The sequence below is a fragment of the Pinus tabuliformis genome, chromosome Q (genome assembly GCF_031772625.1).
Source record: "Pinus tabuliformis cultivar Carrire ecotype Pingquan chromosome Q, CPIR1, whole genome shotgun sequence".
Lineage (NCBI taxonomy): Eukaryota > Viridiplantae > Streptophyta > Pinopsida > Pinales > Pinaceae > Pinus > Pinus tabuliformis.
The window spans coordinates 1,025,586,837-1,025,614,455 of NC_142296.1; the positions used below are offsets into that span (position 1 = coordinate 1,025,586,837).

Here is a 27,619-nt window from a genome sequence, read left to right on the forward strand (position 1 = left end):
AAAACCCAAAGAAATTTGGGAAGAGCGTGTGTGTACTTTTTGCACTTCTGGGACAATGGAATTGGAAAAACAGTTACAACAACATGTTAACTTCGGTTCCTTGGCATTGTCTTTTCAGTGAAGGGACTCTTAAAAGGTTGGGTCAACTCGTCATTAACTCAAATAATAAGAAGATTGAATTGCAAAAGAAAAAAAAGAAAAAAACTTGTAGTCTCATAGACCTTAAAATTTCATTCATTGTGGAATATATGACTTCCCAAATAGGATCCTCTTTTCACAACGGTTTAATGTTTTTTGTTTGGCAGTTACACAATAAAGCAATACTAAGCGATTTAAATCACACGCAGAATTCGAACAGAAACCAATTTCAAGAAACTGGCATAACCTCTAAATCTATAAACTGGCATAACCTCTAAATCTATTTATAGCTTCCTGCGATGAAATTCTTTCATCTGGTAATTAATTCTGCGCCGATCAGAAACTGAATTCTAACTTTCGAAGGTATCATCTGGTTTTATTTGTAATGTCCAACGAAATATTCGGAGTTTACAAGCCTTGTGTTTTTACAGTTTTTAGTGCTCTCGCTCTCTTTCTGCATGGTACTTCACTATAACAAATGGCGCGGTTGCTTTCGGTTTTTTAACGGAGGAATTTTTGAAAATTAAGGGCTAAGGACTTCAGTTATGTTATGGGGCAGGGAAGGAAAATGGGAGAAGAGCAGCTATCAGTACCAGCATATAGGCGCTCGAACAAAAATACTTTGACGCGGGGTGTTCTAACCATGGTATTCTATATTTCCTATTGCCCCCACAATCTGCGATTCTTCTGCCAAAATGTAACTAATAAATATCTAGGAATAGGTGTATTCCATTTATTCTGCGTTGTTTTATTTATTACTATGTGCAGATTTTCGTGTTGCGTAGGATTTTGTTAGTTAACGCAATTGTTTATATATCAGGGGAATCGAATCGTGGTTATGATTTTTCTCCTGGGTATCATAACTCCATACAGGCAGCATGTGAACATGCAACTCAGTTTTTCGTTTGTGTATCGATGGCTTGAATGTTTTCATATCTTTTAAACTCAAACAGTAATCTAATCAAGCAAATTTTTTTAATCCCTCAATTGTTTGTTAATCACGAAAACAACTTTTTAATTAGATTTTGCTTTTCTTTTCACTATTTTATATGAGGAATATACATGTACTCTTAACATTGTCAACATCCATCATACCACTTGTGAGAATTGAATTTATATGGGAAAATTTCATTCATTTTCCCACACTACCTAGGGTAACCCAGATAACTAAAGACTTTATCGGGGACTTGTTTGCCATCCTTAAATGTTTCAGACAGATTTCATTGCCCCGCCCCTGCCCCATCGGGGACTTGTTTGCCATCCTTAAATGTTTCAGACAGATTTCATTGCCCCCGCCCCTGCCCCTGCCCCTGCCCCTGCCCCGCCCCAAGGAAAGACTCGTGTACCCCATGTTTTCGCATTTTGGAGATTTAAGAACCGTTAGGAAACATCCCCAAACTATTGGGAACTGTTTGGGACATCTTCTTGCTGTCTCCCATGATTTCAAGGGATCAAACCATGATTTTTGGCATATTTATTTGGAGTTGTGAGAACTTTTTTAAGGTTGGATCCATTGCTTTATGAACTTTTCTCTCACCATATTTTTGGTGAAACTACATAATATTTGTTGAAATTATTCTTTTAGCTAGTAATGTTTTTCAGAGTAGTTGAATATATATATATATATATATATATATAAGTGCAATACATGTGGAAAATATGAATGATATAATGATATGGTTGATATATTTTTCAAAAGAATTAAGATTAAGGTGTTAAAAGTGACATAAATGATTAAGATTAAAGTATATTTCTTTGCTGGAGGAAACAAACCAAATTAAGTTATTTGTAATTGTAAAATAGAAGAAATAAATTGGAAAAAGTAGATTGCAGTCTTTTATTTAATAAACAATACAAAACAATATCATCTTCTATTGAAGAGTATATATATATATATATATATATATTTTTTTTTTTTCCTTATTTTCAAATCTGCTCATCTTTCCTCCTTAATCTCATACACTTGTCTTTTTATTTGTCTCTAGACACAAAGGAGTTTAACGTTTATTCCAAATGATTCAAGGCTTCTCTCGTTCAAGGTTATTGTGGATATGGGAAACATAACAGGTATTTTAGTTCTATTTTTATTTTATTTATTTCATGAATCCATGAAACACTTGAATTACTTGTACAAATGGGAGTTTGAAGTATTTATAGTTAATAAGAATCCATTTTGCATTGTGGTTCTATTAACATTCAAATCCTTACTTTTTATGATAAAATTCCTAAAGCCTAAGTAAGACCCTAGGGGCATTAAAGAAGGCCACCCGTTGTCATCATGGTGGCTCCTTTTCATGCTTTGGTTGGATTTTCTCCAACACAAAGGGGTGTTACCCCTCTTTTAGGGAGACTCCAAAAAAATTTGGCCACACCATATAAGCCCAAAGGATGTGCCCTATATAGCTATAAAGCCATGTGAGTTTGTTCATTTTGTGAAAGTGACTCATTCAAACCCTTACATTTTATGATAAAATTCCTAAAGCCTAAGTAAGATCCTAGGGGCATAAAAGAAAGGCCACCCGTTGTCATCATGGTGGCTCCTTTCCATGCTTTGGTTGGATTTTCTCCGACACAAGGGGGTGTTACCCCTCTTTTAGGGAGACTCCAAAAAAATTTGGCCACACCATATAAGCCCAAATGATGTGCCCTATAGAGCTATAAAGCCATGTGAGTTTGTTCATTTTGTGAAAGTGACTCTTAGATCCTCGTTTGTGTGGATTGTTATGGCTACACCTAATCTTGTTTATTTTTCTTATTCCATGGTATATCTTTTGTGACATTAGTAACTCCCCCCTAGTGGGTAGTGACTCCCCCTAGTGGGTAGTGACCCCCCCAGTGACTTCCCCCTAGTGGGTAGTAACTCCCTGCCTTGATGGGTATTCTTATACCTTGGGATGATGTGTAGGTATCATGGATTAGGCATTACTAGGACTCATGGTTTAAGGGAGCACTTGCATCTTGTAAGTGTGATCACTATATGTACTTTTCCTTGATATTATCTCTTATGATCTTGGTGTACCTCCCTACCCCACATGTGCCATGTGTCTTGGTGTACCTCCCTACCCCACATGTGCCATGTGTCTTGGTGTACCTCCCTACCCCACATGTTCCATGTGTCTTGGTGTACCTCCATACCCCACATGTGCCATGTGTCTTTTGTATTTTGCAGATGTTGGTTATGTTTCTTGATAGCATGGGGACTTCACTAGATAGATAATATTTTAACATGCCCATTCGTATAGGGGGTTAAAAAAAGAGCAAAAGTGAAAAACAATACATTGCATAGTATTTAGGGGTAGAAATGTGTTTTTTTATACATAGCAATATATGTATTTGGAGGGGACGACATTTTTTTCAATGGCCTTCCAACTCTAATTCCATGCCCTGGCAATCCTCATGGTGTTCTGTAGCATACATATTAGTGCGAGATTTGAATTGTTGTATTAATTGGTGGAGAGATTTAAAAAAGAACAATAAATCCTTGTTTAGCTAGTTCCATCCATAAGTAAAAAATATCTTATCCCAATAATACTAACCCGCAAATGTACAGTTGGAAATTAACATGATAATTTCACAAACAATCCATGATAACTTGTTTCATGGATGCTTATATTACTTCTAGAGATTAATTAATCATTAGATTACTACATAGATTACTGTATATAAACATATGATTACTACATAGATTACCAGATTACCGTATATAAACATATTGCAAGGTGTGTTAATGAGAATCCTTGATTCCCAGTTTCTTGTTAAATTTTAATGTCATCAACAATCAAACAATAATGGAGCTAGATGTGGGAATTATAAATGTGCAATAGCCTTGATCTAATGGTGTAGAGTCCCTTGATATGATGATTGTCATAGGTTTTCGCCCAATTAACTTCCACATAGTTTAATAAATGTGCAATAGCTTTGATCTAATGGTGTAGAGTCCCTTCATATGATGATTGTGATATCACTTTTCATGTGCACAGGCCAATCAGCGTGATTTGACACCATTTGAAAGGAGTTCAAACTTGCTTTAAGTGTGGGGTGAAACCATCAGAATTTATTGTTTTTTTCTTCCATAAATTACTTATGTGCACGGGCCAATCAGAGTGATTTCGCACCATTTGAAAATTTATTGTTTTTTTTTTTTCCATAAATTACTCTACACATGGATAAAAATGAGGATATATAATTAAGCACCATAGTTATGACATCAAACAAAGTAATATATAAAATATTTTGCATAAAAATGAGGGTATATAATTAAGCACCATAATTGATTTCGCACCATTTCAAGGGAGTTCAAACATGCTTTATTGTTCATCAACAATCAAACAATAATGGAGCTAGATGTGAGAATTATAAATGTGCATTAGCTTTGATCTAACGGTGTAGAGTCCCTTGATATGACGATTGTCATAGGTTTCGCCCACTTAACTTCCACATAGTTTAATAAATGTGCAATAGCTTTGATCTAATGGTGTAGAGTCCCTTGATATGACGATTGTCATAGGTTTCGCCCATTTAACTTCCACATAGTTTAACAAAAACATCACGGGCAAAAAGGTGATATCACTCTTCATGTGCACGGGCCAATTAGAGTGATTTCACACCATTTGAAAGGAGTTCAAACTTGCTTTAAGTGTGGGGTGAAACCATCAAAATTTTATTTTTTATTTTTTATTTTTATTTTTTTTATTTTTATTTATTTATTTATTTATTTTTTATTTTATTTTCCATAAATTACTTTACCTGTGGATAAAAATGAGGTATATAATTAAGTACCATAGTTATGACATCAAACAAAGGAATATATAAAATATTTTGCATAAAAATGAGGGTATATAATTAAGCACCATAGTTGATTTCGCACCATTTGAAGGGAGTTCAAACTTGCTTTAAGTGTGGGGTGAAACCATTAGAATTTATTGTTTTTTTCCATAAATTACTCTACACGTGGATAAAAATGAGGGTATATAATTAAGCACCATTGTTATGACATCAAACAAAGGAATATATAAAATATTTTGCATTAAAATAATATCCTTACCACAATTTTAACTCCTCACTATGATCTATGGTTATAAGCTTTTTTGACACTGTAACTTGCTTGAGGTTTAACACAATGAATGGGATGGAAAGGTAAAACCATCTTTTATGTGCATGGCAATTTAGATTCATTTCCCCCCTTTGGACGGGATGTCAAATCATTTCATAAGTGTGGGGCGAAACCACCCTAGTTTAGCCCATGGTTTTGTACTTATTGTTTTAGGGTACAACATCCACTATCTTGAATTATTAATTAATAGTGTGTTAATTGTTCAGTGATTTTAACTTATTTAAGATTATAAACCATGTTTAATATATTTTTAATCAAGTTTGAAATAAGTGATTTGTTAAAAGAGGTATGAAGTAACCGATCATTGATTAGACCTTGTAATTAAATATTTGTTTAATTATTGTTTACAATGTAATTACAAGTCTATTTGTGTATTTATAGTTTTCTACAATTTTACAGACTACCTTACATTTATTATTAAACATCTCATAGCCTCTTTCTATTGAATCTTGTATTGTTATTATTATTTTTTAATATCATTAATATACAAGTCCTTCAAAATATAAGCGCATGATTAATGATATTAGTTATAACTAATTCTAATTTAATAAAATATATTTGTGTTTGGTTTATATTATAATTTAAGGTGGGTATCACATTCTAGAATAATATTGAAGATATATTAATAATGTATGCCTTGTTGCTGAACAAACTAGTAGGTCTTGTAAAGAGGCTAAAGCTAGCTAGAGGGCACAACAACACTTGGGACAGAGGATCACTATCACCACAACCTACGTTCCCTACTCTTCTCGGATTTTCACCAACGGGAAGAGTCCCAATATTACCCACTTGTGATAAATGTCTCTATGAAAGGCTTGAAGTGAGGCAAGGTATCTTATTCAATGGAAAGGTTCAACAAAGTGCAAGCTTTGGTATAAGCTATTAAGACTTTCCATGAGAAACCCCTTGGAAAAGAAACTACACAAGATCTAGAGTTGAAGATTGACAATATGTATATGTGCATCCAAGGTCGATGTAGTTGAGAGAAAAGGAAATGAATGATTTATTTCACCAAGTACTAAATATATCGCCTTCAAAGAATCCCCAAGTTGAAGGATTAACTTCAAGGGTTCCCTCTTGATGTAATAACTAGGGCACCAAATTTATGGAGAATATTCATAACTAAATATTATTAAAATAATATTTATTAAAATCATAAATATTAATAGTTAATAATTTAATTAATTAAATGCCCATTAATTATGAAACAACAATAATGTCCAAAAGACCTTTTAAAAATCCAAAACTCTAGCACCTTTAGAGGAGACACTAACTAAATATCATTAAAATAATATTTATTAAAATCATAAATATTTTCTTTTGTGAAGCTTGGTAGGTCCATTCCATTTTCTATTATATAATAAAGAAGTTTACACCACACAGATTAACCAGGTGGCCTCAACTTGCCTTAAGGGGAAACCAAGTCTATTGGCCACTGGTCAACATTATAAGCAATCCAAAAACAATATTGTTTCAATCTTTATAGCCAGGCTAGATACATCTCTATCTCATGTCCAGACACTACATAATTGTAAAAACTGACATTTTCAACACAAAACTTAAAAGCTAACTGCATATACCAAAATTATGCATGGGATGGATCTAGTCTTTCTGTTCCTCTGAGGTAGATGCGACGGGAGCATATCTTCAGCTGTTGCCCTTGGCATGCCATACAACTCCAGAATGCAAGGGATGTGGCGGTCAATTCTGTCCATCCTGATATCCTGTTTGTGCAGCTGGAATAAAATTTTCTCCATGTCCTTCTTGTAATTCAACATCCTGTTTGTGCAGTTGGAATAGAATTTTCTCCATGTCCTTGTAATTCAACATTCCCTGAACTATCACCGCCATACCCACAGATAGTTGCTCCATCGCCTTGTCGACTTGTAATTCAACATTCCCTGAACTGTCACCGCCATACCCATAGATATCTGTCACCGCCATACCCATAGATATCTGTTGCATCGCTGTTAAGTTATGGTATGTTCTATGCTTATAACAGTTTACTTCTTTTTCTTATTATATTCCACCAAGTGCAGATAGAACATTAAACGATCGACAGAAAACAAGCCAAGACAAGAGACACAAGATGTGGTGGCTAGCCAGGGACAAACCCCACAATGTGTGGGGAAACCCTTTGACTAAATCTTCTTTTATCTTCAATAATTCAGCAGAGAGAAATAGTACAATAAATCTGATTCATATCAGCAGTAGCAAACCCTAGATCAGTAGCATCAACATTAGCGGCTTCATTATCAAACTAGGGCTAACCATATCTCACAAATCGACAGTCGGATTGACTTCATTCCACCACCAAAAGTTTCGGCTTCCAGAGGAGGTTCAGATGAAGCTACATCGCAGTTCAGATGAGGAGATCTTCTAGGCCACGCAAGTCAATCTTTACTTCTGCAGTTGCAGCTTCAGTTTCAGCAGTTTCCGGCTTCAAACTAGGGCAGTTGATATCTTGCAAACGGTTCGTCGGATTGACTTCATTCCACCACCAAAAGTTTCGGCTTCCAGAGGAGGTTCAGATGAACCTACAACGCAGTTCAGATGAGGAGATCTTCTAGGCCACGCAAGTCAATCTTTACTTCTGCAGTTGCATCTTTAGTTTCAACAGTTTCCGACTTCAAACTAGGGCAGTCGATATCTTACAAACCGTTCGTCGGATTGACTTCATTCCACCACCAAAATTTGCGGCTTTCTAAGGAGATTCAGATGAACCTATAGCACAGTTCCAAAGAGGAGATCTTCTAGGCCACGCAAGTCAATCTTTACTTTTGCAGTTGCAGCTTCAAATTCAACAGCTTCCGGCTTCACATGTGAGAGAGAGAGAGACCCATTTCAGCGCAGTAGAGAAGAGACTCATATCTGCGCAGTAGAGAGAGAGAGATGTGATGAGATGAGTGAGTCCAAATGAGGAAAAGTCCTCTTATATTTATACACAACGTTGGTGGGTGAATAGATGCGACTGTTGGGCTTTTGAGCCTACATGAGTTGTAGGTCGGCTTGATAATAATTCCATAATCAAAATAAATTCATATCTCCATGAATACTTATCAGAATCGGAAGATCTTTATGTCAATCCTACACCTCTCGACGAGAGGAATCTAATAAAAATATTATCAGCCATGAATAAGATGACCCACATGAAGTTTTGCCCTGGTTGCCAATTTTAACACTCCCTCTCAACCATGGAGAACTTCATCTGCAATCTGTCTATCGGTCGTTACTATTGATCCATCAAATGAACTGCCCTGTACAGCCTGACCCTTGCCCTGCTCTGCTCTATTCTGCCTGTTCTGCTTTGTCTTGTTCTGCCCTGCACTGATCTGTACTGTTTTGTTCTGTTCTGCTCTGCTCTTGCATTGTTCTGTTCTACTCTGATTTTGTTCGAATTATGAAGAAGAAGAAATGATTGAGGATATATCATACTGACTCAAAGTTAGTCTCAGAGTATGTACCACTGGTCCCAGACTAGTCTCAACCAACCCAAAGTCAGCGTCATAGTGAGTACAACTCCAATGGTCCCAGACCAATATCATCCTCCACTGACTCAAAGTCAGTCTCAGAGTATGTACCATTGACCCCTGACCAGTCTCAACCGACCCGAAGTCAGCGTCATAGTATGGTACAACTCCTACCACTGGTCCCAGACCAGTATCATTGATCCCAGATCAATGGAGGTCATCCTAGCGTAGGGAGTACAGTAGTTACAACAATGCGTCCATCGGTACTACTATGGTCCCTAACTTCATTTCCCTGCTCATTGATCAGATGAGAGGTACTTCCCATGAGTCCCAGACTGCATGGGTAGGATGCCTCGACAGGAGAACTAATCAATTCTGTCCTCACAGGAGAACACATCAATCTTGCAACAATTTCCATGGAGAACACATCAATCCAGGCCTCACAGGAGAACACATCAATCCTGCTACAATTGCCATGGAGAACACATCAATCTAGGCCTCACAGGAGAACACATCAATCCTGCTACAATTTCCATGGAGAACACATCAATCCAGGCCTCACAGGAGAACACATCAATCCTTCTACAATTTCCATGGAGAACACATCAATCCAGGCCTCATAGGAGAACACATCAATCCTGCTACAATCGCCGTGGAGAACACATCAATCCAGGCTGCCATGGAGAACACATCAATATATCCAAGTAGTCTCACATCTCCGGAAGTGTATCTTAATCCATGAGATATTGTGTCCTGAAGACATCTCAGAAGATTCCTGGCATCAATCCAGTGAGGCTCAACCAAATATGAGCTCACAATGCTAACTGCAAAACATATGTTCGGACGGAGGTTCACCAAGAACATCATTGCGAATGAGTTTTTGAAACTCAGAGGCATTTCCCAAGTCTGGTCCGACATCACTGCCATATAACTTCTAAAAGTTAAGATCCTCGAGGTAGTCACAGGCTTGCAGTCCATCATACTGAATCTTTCCAACATATTTACCACATATTTTCCTTGAGATAGGAAAATTTCCCTTGGCTTCTGCCACACTTCAAGTCCTTGGTCCTTCATTTCAAATTCAGAAGCCATCTCCCTCTTACATTTGTGAATGAGAGGGTTTGCACCTGTTAGAAAGAGGTCATCCACATACAACACCAGTATGAGAGGCTTGTCATCTTCAACCTTAAAGTAAAGGTTAGGATCAGCTTCACTCCTAGTGAATCCCAGCTTCATCAAGTAGCTATTGATCCTCTCATACCATGCTCGGGGTGCTTGCTTCAGCCCATAGAGAGCCTTCTTCAACCTGCATACATGAGATTTTCAATCATAATCTCAAATCCTCCAGGTTGCTCCACATAGACCTCTTCTTTGATAGAACCATGCAAGAACGCGGTCTTAACATCCATCTGATGTAGGTTCCATCCTTGTGAAGCCACAAGGGCTATGATCAAGCGGATGGTCGTATATCTGGCAACAGGTGCAAATATCATAGTCTATACCTCCCTTCTGGGATAAACCACGAGTAACAAAATGAACCTTATACTTTTCCATACTTCCATTTGCTGCATGCTTTATCTTGTAAAGCCATTTTGAAGTAACAATTGTCTTGTACAGGGTCTGGGAACTACTTCCCAGACATCATTCTCCATAATAGACTCATATTCTATGGTCATAGCATCCTTCCATAGTTAATGCTTGACGACATCTGAGAACGATGAAGGTTCATTTTGTATGATCGAGCTCATGATGGTCAGGTATCCTTGATACCTATTAGGTTTCTTACTTTCACGAAAGGTTCCTCGCGGTGCAGCATGTCCTTCAGCATCATCAAGTAACCCCTTAAGCCATGAAGGCCTCTTCCTAGAAGAGGAAGGCTCATATGGAGGAGGATCAATCGGATCCATGGGTTCTTCTACATCAGGCATTGATTCATCATCCTTTTCTTTCGGTTCCCTGGTGTCGGCTTCTTGAGAGCTCCTCAAAGTTGGAAGATTGATCACCTTGCTGAGAGCCATATTTTCGTCAAAGGTGACATCAGAACTAATTATGACTTCCCTTTGACCGGCTACATAGATTCTATAGCCTTTAGTATTTTCACCATAGCCCACGAAAATTCCCTTCTTTCCAGATGCTCCCAATTTATTTCTTTTCTCTTTCGGCACATGAAAGTATATAGGGCTTCCAGAAATTTTAAAATGAGAAACATCAGGTTTCTTACCGGTGAATTTTTCTTCAGGAGTCTTGGAACCCAATGCTTGATGAGGGCATCGATTTTGTACATATACGACAGTGTTTGCAGCTTCAGCCCATAGAAACTTAGGAAGACTTTGATCATGTAGCATGGCCCGGACAGCTTCCATAATTGTGCGGTTCTTCCTTTCTGCCACACCATTTTGTTCAGGAGTATATGGTGTAGTAGTCTCCCTCTTGATGTCAACCTCAGGTATGCCTGAGTAAACCAATTGTAATATATCGGAGGTCTTGCTTAGGATTGAGGGGAATGGTCCCCTTTTGAGCTTTCCTTTGGCACATCCCGGACATACACCTTCTTTCTCTACTTGGAATTCGGGCATCCCTGTCACCATTTGTTTTACACCAAGTAGAGCTTTGTAATGAAGGTGGGCAAACCTCTGATGCCAAAGTTCGGACTGAAGAGTTGTGACACAAGAGGAGTCAAGAGGAGTCATCGGAGGAGCTATCGGAGCTATCGGAGCATATAGAAGTTCATTTGATGGCGATCAAGTGAACTACTAATATATACATGCCCAAACTTTCCATTAGAACGACGAGAGCATACACAGGAGCCAATTGACCTTCCATATCAATGGTCCAGATGAAGCCGCAGAGGAGCGGAGAATTTTTGTTGCACCGACGAGATTGGATGTTATCGGAACTAACCAAGGAGAAATTGACATGGGAATAGTGTGATGAGTTGTGAGCCGTCCGATCACTAATCTGGATCGACGGTCCCGATCTAATCGGCAATCGGGCGATCGGAGGAGTGGAGCCTTTCGGGACTGCGAAGTGTAAGCTCCGACAGTTGGAGCCAAAAAGATCATAAAGCCAAGCTGAAGGGTTCGTCGGGTCCGCGGGATAGATCATTACTTAATAAGTCGCCGACAGAACTCGTCGAAACCATTCCGGATCTGAAATCCATATAGGGAGGAGTGGTGAAAGGTGTCGGGTCCGCACCTCGTCGGAGGTCAGGGCTTAAGGGTTTATAAAGGCGGAGTTATAAAGATTTGGAATCCGAGCATTGGAAGTAGAGCGGGGATTATATGGTTTCCATGTATTGATATATTATATGATATATGGCCGCAGGGGTTAAGGCTTGCGGGCTTTAAAGCGCTCGGGTGGTGGCTTCTGATGGTTGATAAAAACGCTCGGGTGGTGGCTTCCGATGGGTGGTTATAAAGCGCCAATAAAAGGTCGCTTCGATTCCTAGTAAGTCCATGGTTATAATAGGCTCTTGGCCTAAAGAACGCTTCCGATAAAGCCTGTAAGACAGAAGAAGCAAAGGAATGGAAGCCGAAGTGTCAAGCGATCAAGTGAGGAGGAAGCCAAAGAGCCAGCACGTAAGAGGAAACGAATGGACAGGGGCATGGAGCATATATAAAAAAAAAAAGCAGAAAAGTGTGTGAGTTGTTGTTGTTGTTCGGGGACGGGATAACCTGAGCATGAGATAGTGGAAGCAGCAGAAGAAAAGGGGGCAGCAGAAGCAGTGGAAGCTGAAAAGAGCGCAGCAACACACTAGTGTATACCAAAGAGGTTGGTGCTCCTAAGTCCAAGATTGGTGTCTTGGAAAAATAGAGTTGGTGCTCAGGAGGTTGGAGCCTCACCTAAGTCCAAGTTGGAGCTTGGCAACCAATTGTGACAATCTATTTATTGTATTTATTTTTACTGCACAATTATATTAATAAAAGCATTTATTCCTGCTGTTCATTTTGTGTTTCTGAACATATATGTTTTAACTAGTAAAACAATAGTGAGAAAAAGAAATATTGATTCACCCCCCTCTCAGTATTTCCAACATTATCTTCAATAATTCAGCAGAGAGAAATAGTACAATAAATCTGATTCATATCAGCAGTAGCAAACCCTAGATCTGTAGCAACAGCATTAGCGGCTTCATTATCAAACTAGGGTAGACCATATCTCACAAACCGACAGTCGGATTGACTTCATTCCACCACCAAAAGTTTCGGCTTCCAGAGGAGGTTCAGATGAACCTACAGCGCAGTTCAGATGAGGAGATCTTCTAGGCCACGCAAGTCAATCTTTACTTCTTCAGTTGCAGCTTCAGTTTCAGCAGTTTTCGGCTTCAAACTAGGGCAGTCGATATCTTGCAAACCGTTCGTCGGATTGACTTCATTCCACGACCAAAAGTTTCGGCTTCCAGAGGAGGTTCAGATGAATCTATAGCGCAGTTTAGATGAGGAGATCTTCTAGGCCACACAAGTCAATCTTTACTTCTGCAGTTGCAGCTTTAGTTTCAGCAGTTTCCGGCTTCAAACTAGGGCAGTCGATATCTTGCAAACCGTTCGTCGGATTGACTTCATTCCACCACCAAAAGTTGCGGCTTTCAAAGGAGATTCAGATGAACCTACAACACAGTTCCAAAGAGGAGATCTTCTAGGCCACGCAAGTCAATCTTTACTTCTGCAGTTGTAGCTTCAAATTCAACAGCTTCCGGCTTCACATGTGTGAGAGAGAGAGACCCATTTCAGCGCAGTAGAGAAGAGACTCATATCTGCGCAGTAGAGAGAGAGAGATGTGATGAGATGAGCGAGTCCAAATGAGGAAAAATCCTCTTATATTTATGCACAATGTTGGTGGGTGAATAGATGCGACTGTTGGGCTTCTGAGCCTACATGAGTTGTAGGTCGGCTTGATAATAATTCCATAATCAAAATAAATTCATATCTCCATGAATACTTATCGGAATCGGATGATCTTTATATCAATCCTACACCTCTCGACGAGAGGAATCTAATAAAAATATTATCAGCCATGAATAAGATGACCCACATGAAGTTTTGCCCTGGTTGCCAATTTTAACAATCGCCTTGTCGAGTAAACTCTTCATTAATCAGTATAGGTAAAGCGTTTGCTTGAACTGTGTGATTCTCCCTCGAGTGTTCCCTAGATCCGAAACAAAAGTTCTCTAGTTATCCATCTCTTCCTCTATCTCCCTTCCTTGCTTTACCTCCTTTTCCCATTCTTCCATCAATTTTTGGATGCTAGCATCCGTCCCCTCACGGTAGGCCTTTGTTGCTTCAACGATGAGGTGCTCTACTGATTTCCGCCCCTTGTGAGTTTCTGTTGTGCTTGGCCCCTTATCTGTCTGGGGGGCCGGGCCTCTCCGGCCGCGCCCACGTCCTCTCGCAGCACGGGCCATGACCTGTTTGGAAGAACACTGTTGACACCTGGAATAAGTTAGATTCAAATTAAGAATTTTCTTGACACACCACCTTGCCCGTGTATGTTTTTCCTCTCCTCCATTCCTCACCGCAGTCGTGCAGGGGTGGGTTGAAGCTCGCAGATCCCAGAGGGGAGGTCTCTAACCCTTACCCCGAGGCCTGCCATTATTCCCTTCCCCTTGCATATGGATTGTATGTAGGTCATCCTGCTCCATCCCAAGCCGAGCCCACAAGCCCTCCTTGAATCTAGCAGATTGCCTATAGTGGTTCCATATCCTTGCTCCCTTAGCCCAAAGAGAAATGGCTTTGCCTCTCAGGTCCCTCCAGCTAGTTTTCCACTCAGGATTCCTGGCCTTGCCATCAATCCTGTGCGGTTTCCAACTATCCCAGTGGTTTCTTTGCAGACTACAGTCGTGGTTGCAGCCCCAACCCCCTGCTATTAGTTTCCCCCTACCACTTTCTACAAACCTCGAGCCCCCTTGAATTGTGGTGCCTCTATCTAGTTTTCCCTTGGCCTTAATTGCAAAGCGCAGAACCTCACAGCCTCGCAGCGCGTTTGTGCCCCCCTCGTAGTCATGGTTTTTACCCATTTGAGAGAAAATATAGACACAGAACCAGGCCATGGCAAGCAATTGCCTCCCCCATTGCCACCAACAACATTCAATTCCCCATATTTTCGGACTTCCCCTTCGTTCCCCCCAGCATAACCCCAACCAAAACATAGATTCAATGCTGAGGCAAAGCCGAATTACATACCCAATTTTTGCAAGCGGACGTTCGCGACCAAGCTTCCTCTTGTAGGTTTTAACCCCGTACAGAAATTACTTGCATATGAATTCTAAAACACATAAAATAAACATTGCAAGAGCATAACACATAAAACACATATACACAGAGATTTTCCCCTGGATCCCAAAACCAAGACTACCAGCTTGATTTTTCATTATGTTCCTTTCAATGTTACAATACATATTTATACATGTCGAAGCATCCAATACCATGGACCGAAAACCATCATGTCCAAAACCATGAACCGAAAACCGTCACGTTCAAAACCATGTACGAAAATCATGCACAAAACCATAGGCAGGTTTGCCCAACCTAATATAGGGTCCAAATTTTTTTTCTCAAGGCGTTGCTCCGGACCCCGTTGAGGGGGGCTACTTGCATACCATTTCTTTCTTACCCTTCATTGCAAAACCTTTAGGTTGCTTCATGTATATCTCCTCTTCTAGATCCCCATGAAGAAATGCTGTCTTCACATCCATCTTTTCTACCTCAAAGTCAAAAGCAGCAGCAGCAACAGATAAAAGTAATCTAATAGAAGGTACCTTGGCAACAGGAGAAAAGTCATTAAAGACCTGTTACCATGTAAAGTCATCATTATGATGGTACACCCTCTAGGTTATTACTATAAGATACATAGTACAAATCTATATCAAATATGTCAAGGTTGTATGCCAATATGTCAAATTATATTCATTATAGTTCTATTGATATCAAGTTAAAGTCAAAGGTCAACTTCCTTATGCCAAGTGTCTATACATATCAAATCTATGAGTCAAGTTAATGTATCGATGTGTCAATGTGTGTCATGTCAATCAGCTCATATGATGTTATTGGCATTGTCACAATCATTTTCATTTCACTATTCAATGTATCAAGTCACTAAATGTGTATCAATTCACCAAAGATTTGTTAGCACTGCTATAATATATTATAGAGTCTCCTGGCATAGATCATCAAGTCAAGTGTCTCATTCATAGAATGCTAACTAAGTCAATCAATACTTCACATCATAATCAAGGTACTTGATGTCAAAGTCATGTAATTGTGTTAAGTCAAAGTCAATATATTTTATCAATGTCAATGTGTTACTTGCTGTCCCATTACATATAATCACATCACTTTCTTAACACTGTATCACTAGATATAGATAGTGCAAATCCTAACAAGCTCTTAAGAGAAGTGTCACTATTGTTGTACTTACCTTTGTTCAAGGTGACATATCAAACTTGTTTTCATAATTACTATGTCATTCAAAATTATAGTATCTTATGTAATTAGCCCATAACTATACTCTCATATACTAAGTCACTTGTAAGATAGTCATATAGTCCAATTTTGCACTAATCGTTATCGGGATAATATCGGCGCGAGGAAAAAATTGTAATAATCGGGAAAAAATTGGTAATAATCGGAAACAAATCGTTTGGTACAAAAATATTCATTTTTTTTCAATTTTTTTAATATCTAAAGTTTTCCCTTTTAAAATCGTGCTGCTCGACGGGCCTGCAATTTTTAAATCGCGATTTTTTCGAAAAAATCAGGCAAAAAAATAAATTCCGATTACTATGGGTGATTTTATCTTTTCTTTGAAATTATCGCGATTATACGATAATATCGTGATTAGTGCAACACTGATATAGTCATCCTCACTTTAGAAGTTATCATATCAACATTAGATCCTCTTACTTGTATATAGATAGTGCAAATCCTAACAAGCTCTTAAGAGAAGTGTCACTAGTGTTGTACTTACCTTTGTTCAAGGTGACATATCAAACTTCTTGTCATAATTACTATGTCATTCAAAATTATAGTATCTTATGTAATTAGCCCATAACTATACTCTCATATACTAAGTCACTTGTAAGATAGTCATATAGCCATCCTCACTGTAGAAGCTATCATATCAACATTAGATCCTCTTACTTGTTCCTCTGCCCTAGTTACTTTCTCATTGCTAATATATTATAGAATGTCTCTATGTCAATAAGCTCTATTGACTGTTGAAGGCTACAATGACTGTTTAAGGGTATGTCACTACACTTGATCCAACTATAGTGAGTGCTGATCAGAACCCTTGCAAGTACCCTTCTTCCACACCGTTTGCTTCAATAAATATTAAAAGATGGTACCAAGAGTATTCTGTTGTAGATTACTCTTTATGTCAGTGAAGAACATACTACTGTGGCTAATATGATAAAATAATAAGACTTCTGCCTGAACCGTCAAATGGCTGCATTAAGAAAGTACCTTAATGATGATCTATACAAGGATGAAAAAACAGTTGATGACAATGATGTCTGAATTCTTAGAGACAAATGGCACTATATTGTGCCCTAGTTTTAGGTCTGCTTGAGGACTGAAATTCCTAAATCACAATATTCTGTAAAGGATTTTAATAAGTGATGTTTCAACAGAGAACCAAGGTCATGGAGTTAATGATCATGCCATGCCTTTCTGTCCTTCAATAGGTCTGTGTAATGTGCTTAGAAAGATGTCCTACTACATAGGTCTGAATCCTAAATTAGATTATTCAAGGTTATGAAATGGATTTCTTCTTGCTGTTGTATGAGGACTGAGGTCCTGAAGTTATTCTTCTCAACCGAAACAAATCTTTGTAGTTTTGCTATTGTATATTCTCCTGTTTTCTTCTGGCATTTCAATTTTTCAGATCTTGGGGGCCTCCCCCCACAAGATCCTAACCAACTCACTTGTTTCGCTATTCCTAAAAGTATGCCCTGACTGCATGGTCTATATACACAAAGAAAGTTTTCCAACCAAACATGAAGTAGGAGATCAACAAGCAAAAGAACCTACCTGAATAAACCGAGTAGAAGAGGACTGATTTCACTGTCTTAAAAGCTGTCCATGTACTTCAGGAAGTCCGAATTCCTTTTCTTCCTTAGACGTCCCAACCACAGGTAGGTCGAAGTTATTTCAGAGATAGACACCAAGATAAATCATTGAGATATGATATGTCTTGAGAGTGAATAGGTCTCCCTTTTATAGATTTGTTTTTAGTTTAGGAGGGGCTTCTAAGTGACCGTTGGAGAACTTAGGAAGGGGTTTTAAGGTAGACGTTACAGGGCTTTAATTATTAAAAAAATGATTTTGTAAGCCTTGTAATTTAATGCTGCCATTAAAATGATTAGATCAGACTTGTAAATCAAGGAAGGGACACTCCTTGTGAGTGAAGGTAGTTTGATGTTATTCTTTAAGTTAGATGTTTAATAAATTTAATTTAATTTAGTAATTGCTAATAACTTGTTTATTAAACTCCAAGTAATTGTATGCTAATCCTCTTTGGTGTGTTTTGTAGGTGACAAGAGTGTATTAAGTCAATGATTGATTTATTGTCTTTGGTTTTGAAGTTATGTAACTAATAATGGGTGAGATTGTAGTGATAAAAAATGTTATATGTTGACAATCGTAGGAGGAGGTGTCATGTCACTACGCTTGGGTATTTTAGCCCAGAAACTGTGGTCACTAACTTCAATTGTGAATATCTCTAAAACCAGGAGGCATCTCGGGGCGTACCTATATCAACAGAAACATATTTTCGAGGAGAATCTAATGACATAGATCTCCAACCTAAACTCAATGATTTGACCTACCAAAAACCCTCGACAAAGTCAGGGCACATCCTTAGTCTAGGGAACACAAACCCTAGGACTTGGGTTTTTAACCATCCAACAATATAGCTGCCATCTTGATGTAATCCAACAATTACTAAGAAGCATTCATTAACCATTTGACATCAATGACTAGTGTTTTTGGTCAAAGTCAAACCCAGTCAACTCCATGGGTTGACATCAATGACAACACCATCCAACAATCTCCCATTTTGTTATTGATGGCAACACACGTACTCCCCTTGTGAGTACAACTCCCCCTGCCTTCATGCTTCACCTCCTTCTCGAGATTTCAATCTCCTTCTTAGGTTTTTTTCTCCCCCTTTGACATCAATGACAAAGGATTACTCCCCCTGAGGACTTGCTTGCTTCATGTGGACCTGTTATCTGATTGTGTTTCCCCTGACGAGATGTCTTCTTGTAATAGTCTATCAGTGACGATCCCTGTGGACCTGTGTCTTGTATGTGCTTCCCTTGAAGAGAAACCTTTGTTTGTGAACCTATAATCCTTCAACTGCTCTGCTTCTCTTGAGCCTGTAATGAAAGTGCCATATTGTTCAAACTATTTGACTATCAATCGTAGACTTGTGCCATATATTGTTGCATAGACGACTCCTCTTCAAATTTCAAGGAGTCGATGAGCTGAATCGTTCAGAATAGTGAGTCATCTAACAGACCATCTTGACTCGAGTCATTAACTAAAGCAATTGCTAATTTTTTGCGACCTGTTACGAACCTTGAAAGCATAACTGTTGAGACCTTCTTGCCTTCCTTCTTTTCTTTCTCATCTTGTACTTGTTTTTTTCTAGACTTTCTTGTTCTTGCAATCTCGAGCCATGTGCCCATAGTAATGACACTTGAAGTTTTCAATGTTGTCCATAAGTGATTCCATTTGATATCTGCAATCGTGAGTGCTATGGCCATAGTTATGGCATTTGAAACATTCAATGTTGGCCCTGTTGACCTCTACTGGTCAACTACCCATGCAGTACACCCCCTTCTTTTTCTTTGTCAGAAAGGGGTAGCACCTGAACGACGTGTCCGTGCCAACCTACAGTCATCAGCAGCTTGATCATTTCATTTGTAAACCCAGTCTGCATGTATGAATTGTAAATAATCTAAGCAGATCAGAGTCATGTATGTAAAATTGCTTAGGTAGACCTAACTTTCTATGATAATCTATGTCCCGGAAGGTTTTTCGTCTCACCGATCCATGGATCGACAGAGTTTTCCTTCAAACCTGACCCCAAAGCCGGGATGCATTTTGTCATTAGAACTTTAGGAGAATCCTAGTGTGTTAATCTGCTAGATTATAGTTGTGTCGCAGAACTGGGTGATTGATGAGGGTCTGTGTTAAGTGGGTTTGTTCCCTTGAGATGTAAATTGTAAAAAGTCATCATGAAATGTGTCTTGAGGGTTGAAAATGTTTTAAATCCCCTCGTGAGTCCTAAGTCCTAGGTCCTAGGTGATGTTTCCAAAGGCTTAGTTCGATGATCCATTTAAAAAATGAAATAAAATAATAAAATATATAAAAAACTAAGAAATTAAAAAAAAAATGAAATAAAATAAAAAATAATAAAAAAATTTAAAAAATAATAATAAAATAATAAATAATAAAAAATTAAAAAATTTAAAAAATAATAATAAAAAATTAATTGAATAAATCGACGAATGAGATCAAGAGATGTCTTGATACTCATCAATGGTCGAGATCATTTCTACATGGATCATTCGAACTAGCCGTTGGGATCATTTCCTTTATATAGAGTCTTAGGTGGTCATTTCAAATTCATTGGATCTGTGAGTCAGATACTAAAGAAGCTCTCTTGTGAATCTGTTTCTGGTTAATAAAAGAAGACTTTGGGGTCCATATCTTGCTGGTGTTACTCTCTTAAAATGCTGTGAGACTGTTTCATTTTCTGTATATGTTATTTTCAGCCGTTAATAATAGCTTTTCGTAGAGTATTGTGAGCACAGGTATCTTGTTCACTTGCTAGGGTTTGGGTGCTGTTAGGGTTTCTGAAGTAATGGCAGGTATCTCCATTACTTCCTGAGATCTAGCAGCATTTTTGCCCTCTTTATTGACAGTTGTTTTGAGCTGTGCAGAAAACATCATTGAAGGAAATTTTGTGCGCGTTCGGAGAAGTTCTCGGTTGAACCAACCAACTCCCGCAAGCATTTTGTGTTGAGCCCAGTTGGATTTGATCCTGGGTCTATCATTCGGTTTATTTTAAATTTGCATGAGAGATTTTCCGAAGTTCTTCGCAGTGAAAATCTGAAAATCTTTATTTCTTTAAAATATCTCTGTGCTTACTGCCGAATCTGGTTGTTGCAGAGTCACAAAACTGTAAATAATTTTTCTGGATCCTAGGGTTTTATTTATTTTTATTTTTTTTCTTTAGGGTTCCGGTTGCTTGATTCATCGCTTTCAGGTCGCAGGTGCAGTTTTTGTGGTGAGTTTCAGTGGCCTTTTTTGAGTACTCCGTTCCATCTCTACGTTGGCATAGTGGTGCATATGGTGAAATCATCAGTTTTCTTCTACGTGAGACGATTTCCGAATTGGCTGTAGCATGCTTTTCTGTTCATCGATGCTTTTGCTTTTACGTGGGTTCTTCTTGGATGCTTAAAGAATATCTTCGCCAAAAAGAAAAAGCTCTCGAATTTGAATTCTCCTTGCTCACGGTTTATGCGTAGCCTTTTCCGATCAGAATAACAGCAAGTTAATTTCTGTGGAGGGTGGATTTGTAGTGAAGCCCATCTGCGTCCCCTGGATATGACTGTCCTTTCATGCCTTGGCCCAATCGTATAGATCTTTGGTAGAATGAAGACAGTGGAAAGCCCTGCGTTTTTAGTGGAACAAGTTGTTCAACGCCGCCGCAGCATCCAGTGCGATAATGACTGTGCATTCCTGCGTGTAGTCATCAGGTGAAATATTCCAGGAAAGAAATCCGGCTTCACATGACTCGTTTCGGGCCAAAACTATCAGATAACATTTTTCTCCCTTCAGCTCTCGGATCGGTGTAATGTTGTAAGCATTGCGTAGAGGGTATTCAAACTAATCGTCGTGACTCACGGGTTTGCGTGAGGAGATTCCTGAACGTGTGTTTTCCTCCATCGAATGAGCTCAACCGAAATCGCCCATGTAATTTCTTGAGTCTACTGCGTATTATCAGTCCATGCAGGCCAGATATCTCACGAGTTTTGGCGTAAGGTTAAGGCATTCAAATTTATGACGTGGAATCTTGCAAAGCCGGCGGATCTGGTTTCAGTTGACTCCATTGTGGATCTGCAAGCGTTCAAAACATTTCTCTCTGCCATCGAACACATCACCCTTACGGACTTGTCTCAGTTCTTTTTCGAACCCATTTGTTACACGTGATTGCAAAACGAATCGATCCGTCGAAGTCCTGTATAGCATAAATCGGATTGGTATAGTGCCGGCCTGTCAACACGCCGCTGTTTCAGGTAAAAGAAAATTTCGCGTTTCAGGTTGGGAGAGCTTCAAGATCATCAGGTAAATCATCTGTCGGCTCACGTAAGAAAACCGATTCATCTTTCTTCTACCCTCCTCCGTCTAGCTGTGCTCTCGATTTTCTGCGTTTCATTCTCTGACGGGGTCGGGATCTTCATTTTAACGCAGAGGGTAAGGGTACGCATCTTCAGGGCGGTAGTCTCACTATAGTTTCGTTTTTATTAAATCATATTTCCTTTTTTTTTGGTCTTTGGTGTATAGAAAAGGGTTAGCATAAAGCGTAATTTAGATTTTAATTAAATTCTTAGTTTAGTTAGACTTTGGTTTATTTTTTAGAGTTTAATTGTTTTGACTTTTATTATATGTAAAAAAAAAAAAAAAAAAAAGATTTTATTTAGTTTTTTAAACTTAGGTTTATCTTTTTGTATAGTTAATTTTTTTAGATTTTTAGAATAGATTTTAAATTTTAATTTTTTAGACTTTTTAATTTTCATTTTTATAATTAAAAAAAAAAAAAAAAAAATTCAAATGGATTTTTAGGGTTATAGTTTAGTTTTAGATTAATTTTTAGATTTTATTTAAAAAAAAAAAAAAAAAATTCGAAAAAATATAAAAAATTTTGTGGAAAATTATTTTTGCCAGTTTCAGTGGTTTTCATGTTATATCTTTCATGCTGAATTTTCAAGTCGAGATACGAAATTGATATCTGGATAATGATTTGCGATTCTCGTGGTGTTTTAAGGCATTTATCTCTTCAAAATTTTCAGTTGCCGGATATCGTTTTGGTCATGTGATTTCGCTGATACCTTTTGATGACAAATGATTGCTGTTCACGATTCATCTTTCTTATCATTTAATGAGTAATCATTGCAATAATAATCTCTTAAGGCACTGGTCTGCTCAATTAATCAAATCCATCGAGTGCTTTTTATATCGTATCTCGTGTCTCCCAACCAACTAGTCGACAGTTGGTCTCATTATCTTACAGGGACTACCCCCCTTAGCCGCAGGAGACAGGCTTAAACGGAGGGATCGGGGATCAGAGTGACAGCCCCCGGTCTGAGCGTTGTCGTGTTAATCTGCGCGACAACATTTTTTGGCGCCGCTGCCGGGGATAGAGTTTTTCTGTCCTTGGTTTTTCAACATCTTTTTATCATTCATCGTGCATCTTTCCATCATTCGCTTGAGCCGGCAACACCAACATTTTTGGCGCCGTTGCCGGGGAAACTTTTTCTCGGTGTTTCAAAAACGACAAATCTTTTTTCTCATTTCTTATCTCTTCATCTAGCCCGGCAACGCCAACATTTTTTGGCGCCGTTGCCGGGGACAGAGTTTTTTTGTTCCTGGAAGTTTCATCGATATTCATCTTCTCATCTTTCTCATCTCTCATTTTGAGCTGGCAAATTCATGTTGGAAATAATACTAAGAGGGGGGGGGTGAATCAGTATTATCAGATCAATAAAACTTTTTCAATGCTCAGAAACATACACGCTACTTTCGTTAAGTGAAACCGCGTGTACACGCGACTGTATCTAATGCAACAAGCGTATACCCAAAGATCTTATAATTCAGTTAGCTTTAATCTTCTGTAAATGCATCAGAACATTATTAAGTATATTAACAGTAAACAGGTGCAGTATAACAGAACAGAACATCACACAAGAGCCACACACATGAACACCATGATATAAGGTGGAAACCCAATGTGGGTGAAAACCACCTGCTGCAATTCGTCTCTTTCTTCTTTAATGAGAAACTTCTTTTACAATGTACTGGTGCAGTCCTTTACCAGTACGCAGGCTACAACCTGCAGAGGGCTACAACCCTCTCTCGTTTTCCAACTACTTCTGGAAGGGAGCTACAACCCCCTCAGCTCTTGTACTAGCTGATCCATTTACTAGTACGTAGGTGCTGACCCTACAACCTTCAGGGACCTCGTTTCATCAATTTTCAGACTGGATCCAAGAGTACAAAACAAACATTACTGCAATACAATCATCAACTTATACTTGCATCATAATTCATTAAACAACCCAATACTGAATCACTGAAACCCTGTCATCAAGAACACAGAACCCAAACTAGAGCCCAGAACTTTGCAACAACCACCAGAATCAGCAGCAACCTGAAATATCAAATCTTATTATGCATACGCTACTTCACTGTACCAAAACCGCGTGTATACGCGCTATCACCGAAGGCAACCCGCGTGCAGATCTAGAAATAGATTCTTATGCCTTCGCTGTCAGATCCGACCCTTGCCAAAACGTCCCGAACAGATAACCAGCAATACCAGATCCTCTCACTGCGTCAGACACACAATACACCTCTTTGCCTAATGATCTTCTCCTTATATAGCCTTAGGCCTTGTTCAATACCAAGAGCCTAAACCATAGTAACACAATACCATCAACTTCAAAACTAGGGATCGACACGCCCGTCAAGACACGATGGTCCGAAACCATAGGCACAACTTCCAAGGACTAACCGCCATGGACCAAAGGTACTTTTCCACATACACGCGCTTTTGCTGAAGCCAACCTGCGTGTACACGCGACTTGGACTTAACGAACCTGCGTGTATGAACTTTCTTGCCATGCTGTACTAAGATCTGTCCTCTGATTAAGTTGCCATCACCTGTACCAACCTCTGAGCACCTGTACCAACCTCTGAGTGAGTTGCCATCAAGGACAACACTTGAATCATAATGCCAACAATCTCCCCCTTTGGACTTGATGGCAACCACCACACCAAGTCACTCTCCCCCTTTGACATCAAGGGCAAAGGGCGTACCAAGATATTCTCTTCTTTGGTATACCTTCTACTGTCCATACTGCTGTCCATACTCCCCCTGAGTACATGCTGAAGATTCTGATTTGGCTCCCCCTTTGTATATGCCAAAATGTACCAATCTATCCATGCTCCCCCTGAGCAGATGCAGGATCTAAGACCAGCCATTCAGATTTGTACCATAATCATCAATCCTGCAAAACTATTCCTTTGATCAAACAACAAGATGTATCATTTAGTTTCATCAGCAATCCATAATGCCAACAATGAATTATTTGAAGTATATGCTCCCCCTGAGTGTGAGCTAACCATGACTGAACCATTTCCTGAGTCTGTTCTGCTGCCCCCTAAGCCTGAGCCAACCATGACTGAACCTGGGTTTGTTCTGCTGCCCTTTCTCCATATACGCGACTTTGCAGCCTGTAACTCGCGTATATACGCTACTTGTCTTCATTATATCAGTGTATGCAGGATGGAATACTGAATTTCATCACTTTCAGATTCCCCTGTGTCTGTTATGTCAGCTGACTGAGTTATGCCACACCTTTTTGTCTTCTTCAATTCCTGCAACTGTGATGATGTATGGTCCTCTTGTCTTGAATTTTGAAATCTGCTCCTGCATTCCCTTGCTTTATGCCCATAGTTGTTGCATGTATAACACCTTATATTTTTCATGTTCCTTCTATCACAATCAATTGCTTTGTGTCCATATGCATTGCAGGCAAAGCAATACCCTCTGAAATACCTGGGATGCGATGATCTTTCTTGAACCATTCTACTTCTACATCTGGCTGCAACATGTCCAAGATTATGACATACATAACATTCAACATTCTTCAGCGGAGGAAATAATCGTCTATCACGTCCATAGTTAGGAGTAAAGGATCTCCCTTGAGGAATTTCTTTCCTTGGTTGTTCCTTGAGCATTTCAGATTTCTCATTAGAGTTTCTTGCCTCACCTTGTGAACTAGATTCACCTTCAACATATTCATGAAAACCAAGACCAGTCTTGATAGCAGGAGATCTTTGACTATTAAGAATATCATCCAAGACTTTAGAACTATCTTGAAATCGTAAAAGCTTATCTTTTTCCTCTAGTTTACCTTTCAAGATATTTACCTCAACTTGATGTTGTTCTTCCTTTTTCAGATACTGCTTCCTTAGGTCTTCTTCAACTTTTCTCCCTTCTTCCACTTGTCGCTTTAGTTTGATCACTTCATGTTCTTGATCTTCAAGATCTTCTTTTAGAGAGAGGACCTTTGATTCAAGTCTCTGAATAGTTGTGCTCTGATCTTTTGCTATATCCTGCAATTTCTCCCTTACCCTGGTTTCTGTCTCCAATTGTTCTTTTAATTTGGCAACTTCTTCAGTTTCTGCATTCTTCTTTTCATGTGCCATGAAACTTTTAATATCTTCGCTATTATTGGATGAAGCATTCTTCTTTTCATGTGCCATGAGACTTCTAATATCTTCACTATCATTGAATGAACTTTTAATATGGGTATAATAGCTTCTACCATCTTCTTCAGATATCTTTCCTTTGTTATGAGGACATCTAGCAACATAGTGACCAACTCTACCACATAGAAAACATTTGAAAGGTAGCTTACCTTTGAACCGTCCAGTTCCCCGTTCAAGATTCTTGACAAAATTTACCTCATCTTCTTCCTCTGACACTTCGAATGCGGCCTCTAGTGGTACCTCTTGTCGCATTTCAAAAGCAGTTAAGATCCCGTGAAGCTGTGACATGGTAATTTTCTGCACATTCTCCTTTTCTTCTATGGCAGATACTTTAGAATCAAATTTAGTAGACAGAGATCTCAAAACCTTTTCAACTAAGACAACTTCCTCAAATTCTTCACCCAGATCCCTCATACAATTCACAATCTCATCCATACCACAATCTCATCCATACGCAGGAAATAATTAGCTACACTTTCATTACTTCGCATCTTAAGAGTTTCATACCGGATTCTGAGAGTTTGAAGCTTTGCTCTTTTTACCTGATCATCTCCTTCGTAGCTTGTAACGATTTTGTCCCATATTTCCTTAGCTGATTTGAAATGCATGATCTTCATAAATTCTGATTGAGTCAAAGTACTCAATAGGACAGTAACTGCTTTGGCATTGAGCTCATATTGCTTTTTCTCTGCTGGATCTGTAGGAGTTGCTGATGGGAATTTGTATCCTCCTTCTACGATTCCCCAAACTTCTGCTCCAAGAGACTGTAGATATGCAGTGGTTCTTATCTTCCAGTGAGTAAAATTGTTCCCGTCAAAGACTGGTGGCCTGATGTGTGCCTCTCTTTCTGGATTAGCCATTCTGATGGATCTTTTCCTTCAAGCGATCAAGCTTCCTCTGAAGGACCGGCTCTGATACCAATTGTTGGAAATAATACTGAGAGGGGGGGGGGGTGAATCAGTATTATCAGATCAATAAAACTTTTTCAATGCTCAGAAACATACACGCTACTTTCGTTAAGTGAACCCGCGTGTACACGCGACTGTATCTAATGCAACAAGCGTATACCCAGAGATCTTATAATTCAGTTAGCTTTAATCTTCTGTAAATGCATCAGAACATTATTAAGTATATTAACAGTAAACAGGTGCAGTATAACAGAACAGAACATCACACAAGAGCCACACACATGAACACCATGATATAAGGTGGAAACCCAATGTGGGTGAAAACCACCTGCTGCAATTCGTCTCTTTCTTCTTTAATGAGAAACTTCTTTTACAATGTACTGGTGCAGTCCTTTACCAGTACGCAGGCTACAACCTGCAGAGGGC

The 27,619-nt window shown here is 38.9% G+C and overlaps 1 protein-coding gene across 2 annotated transcripts in view; it reads left to right on the top strand.

Annotated features, from left to right (window-relative positions):
* Nucleotides 1-359: 359 nt before the first annotated feature.
* Nucleotides 360-27,619, top strand: part of LOC149222991 (general transcription and DNA repair factor IIH subunit TFB1-1-like) — a 505,404-nt gene continuing 478,144 nt past the window's right edge. For both annotated transcript variants that reach the window (XM_089383212.1, XM_089383213.1), the window contains exons 1-3: nucleotides 360-501; nucleotides 698-784; nucleotides 2,124-2,205. In XM_089383212.1, coding sequence (XP_089239338.1) covers nucleotides 707-784; nucleotides 2,124-2,205 — 160 coding nt within the window. In that variant the 5' untranslated portion in view covers nucleotides 360-501; nucleotides 698-706. The remainder of the gene's footprint in view (nucleotides 502-697; nucleotides 785-2,123; nucleotides 2,206-27,619) is intronic.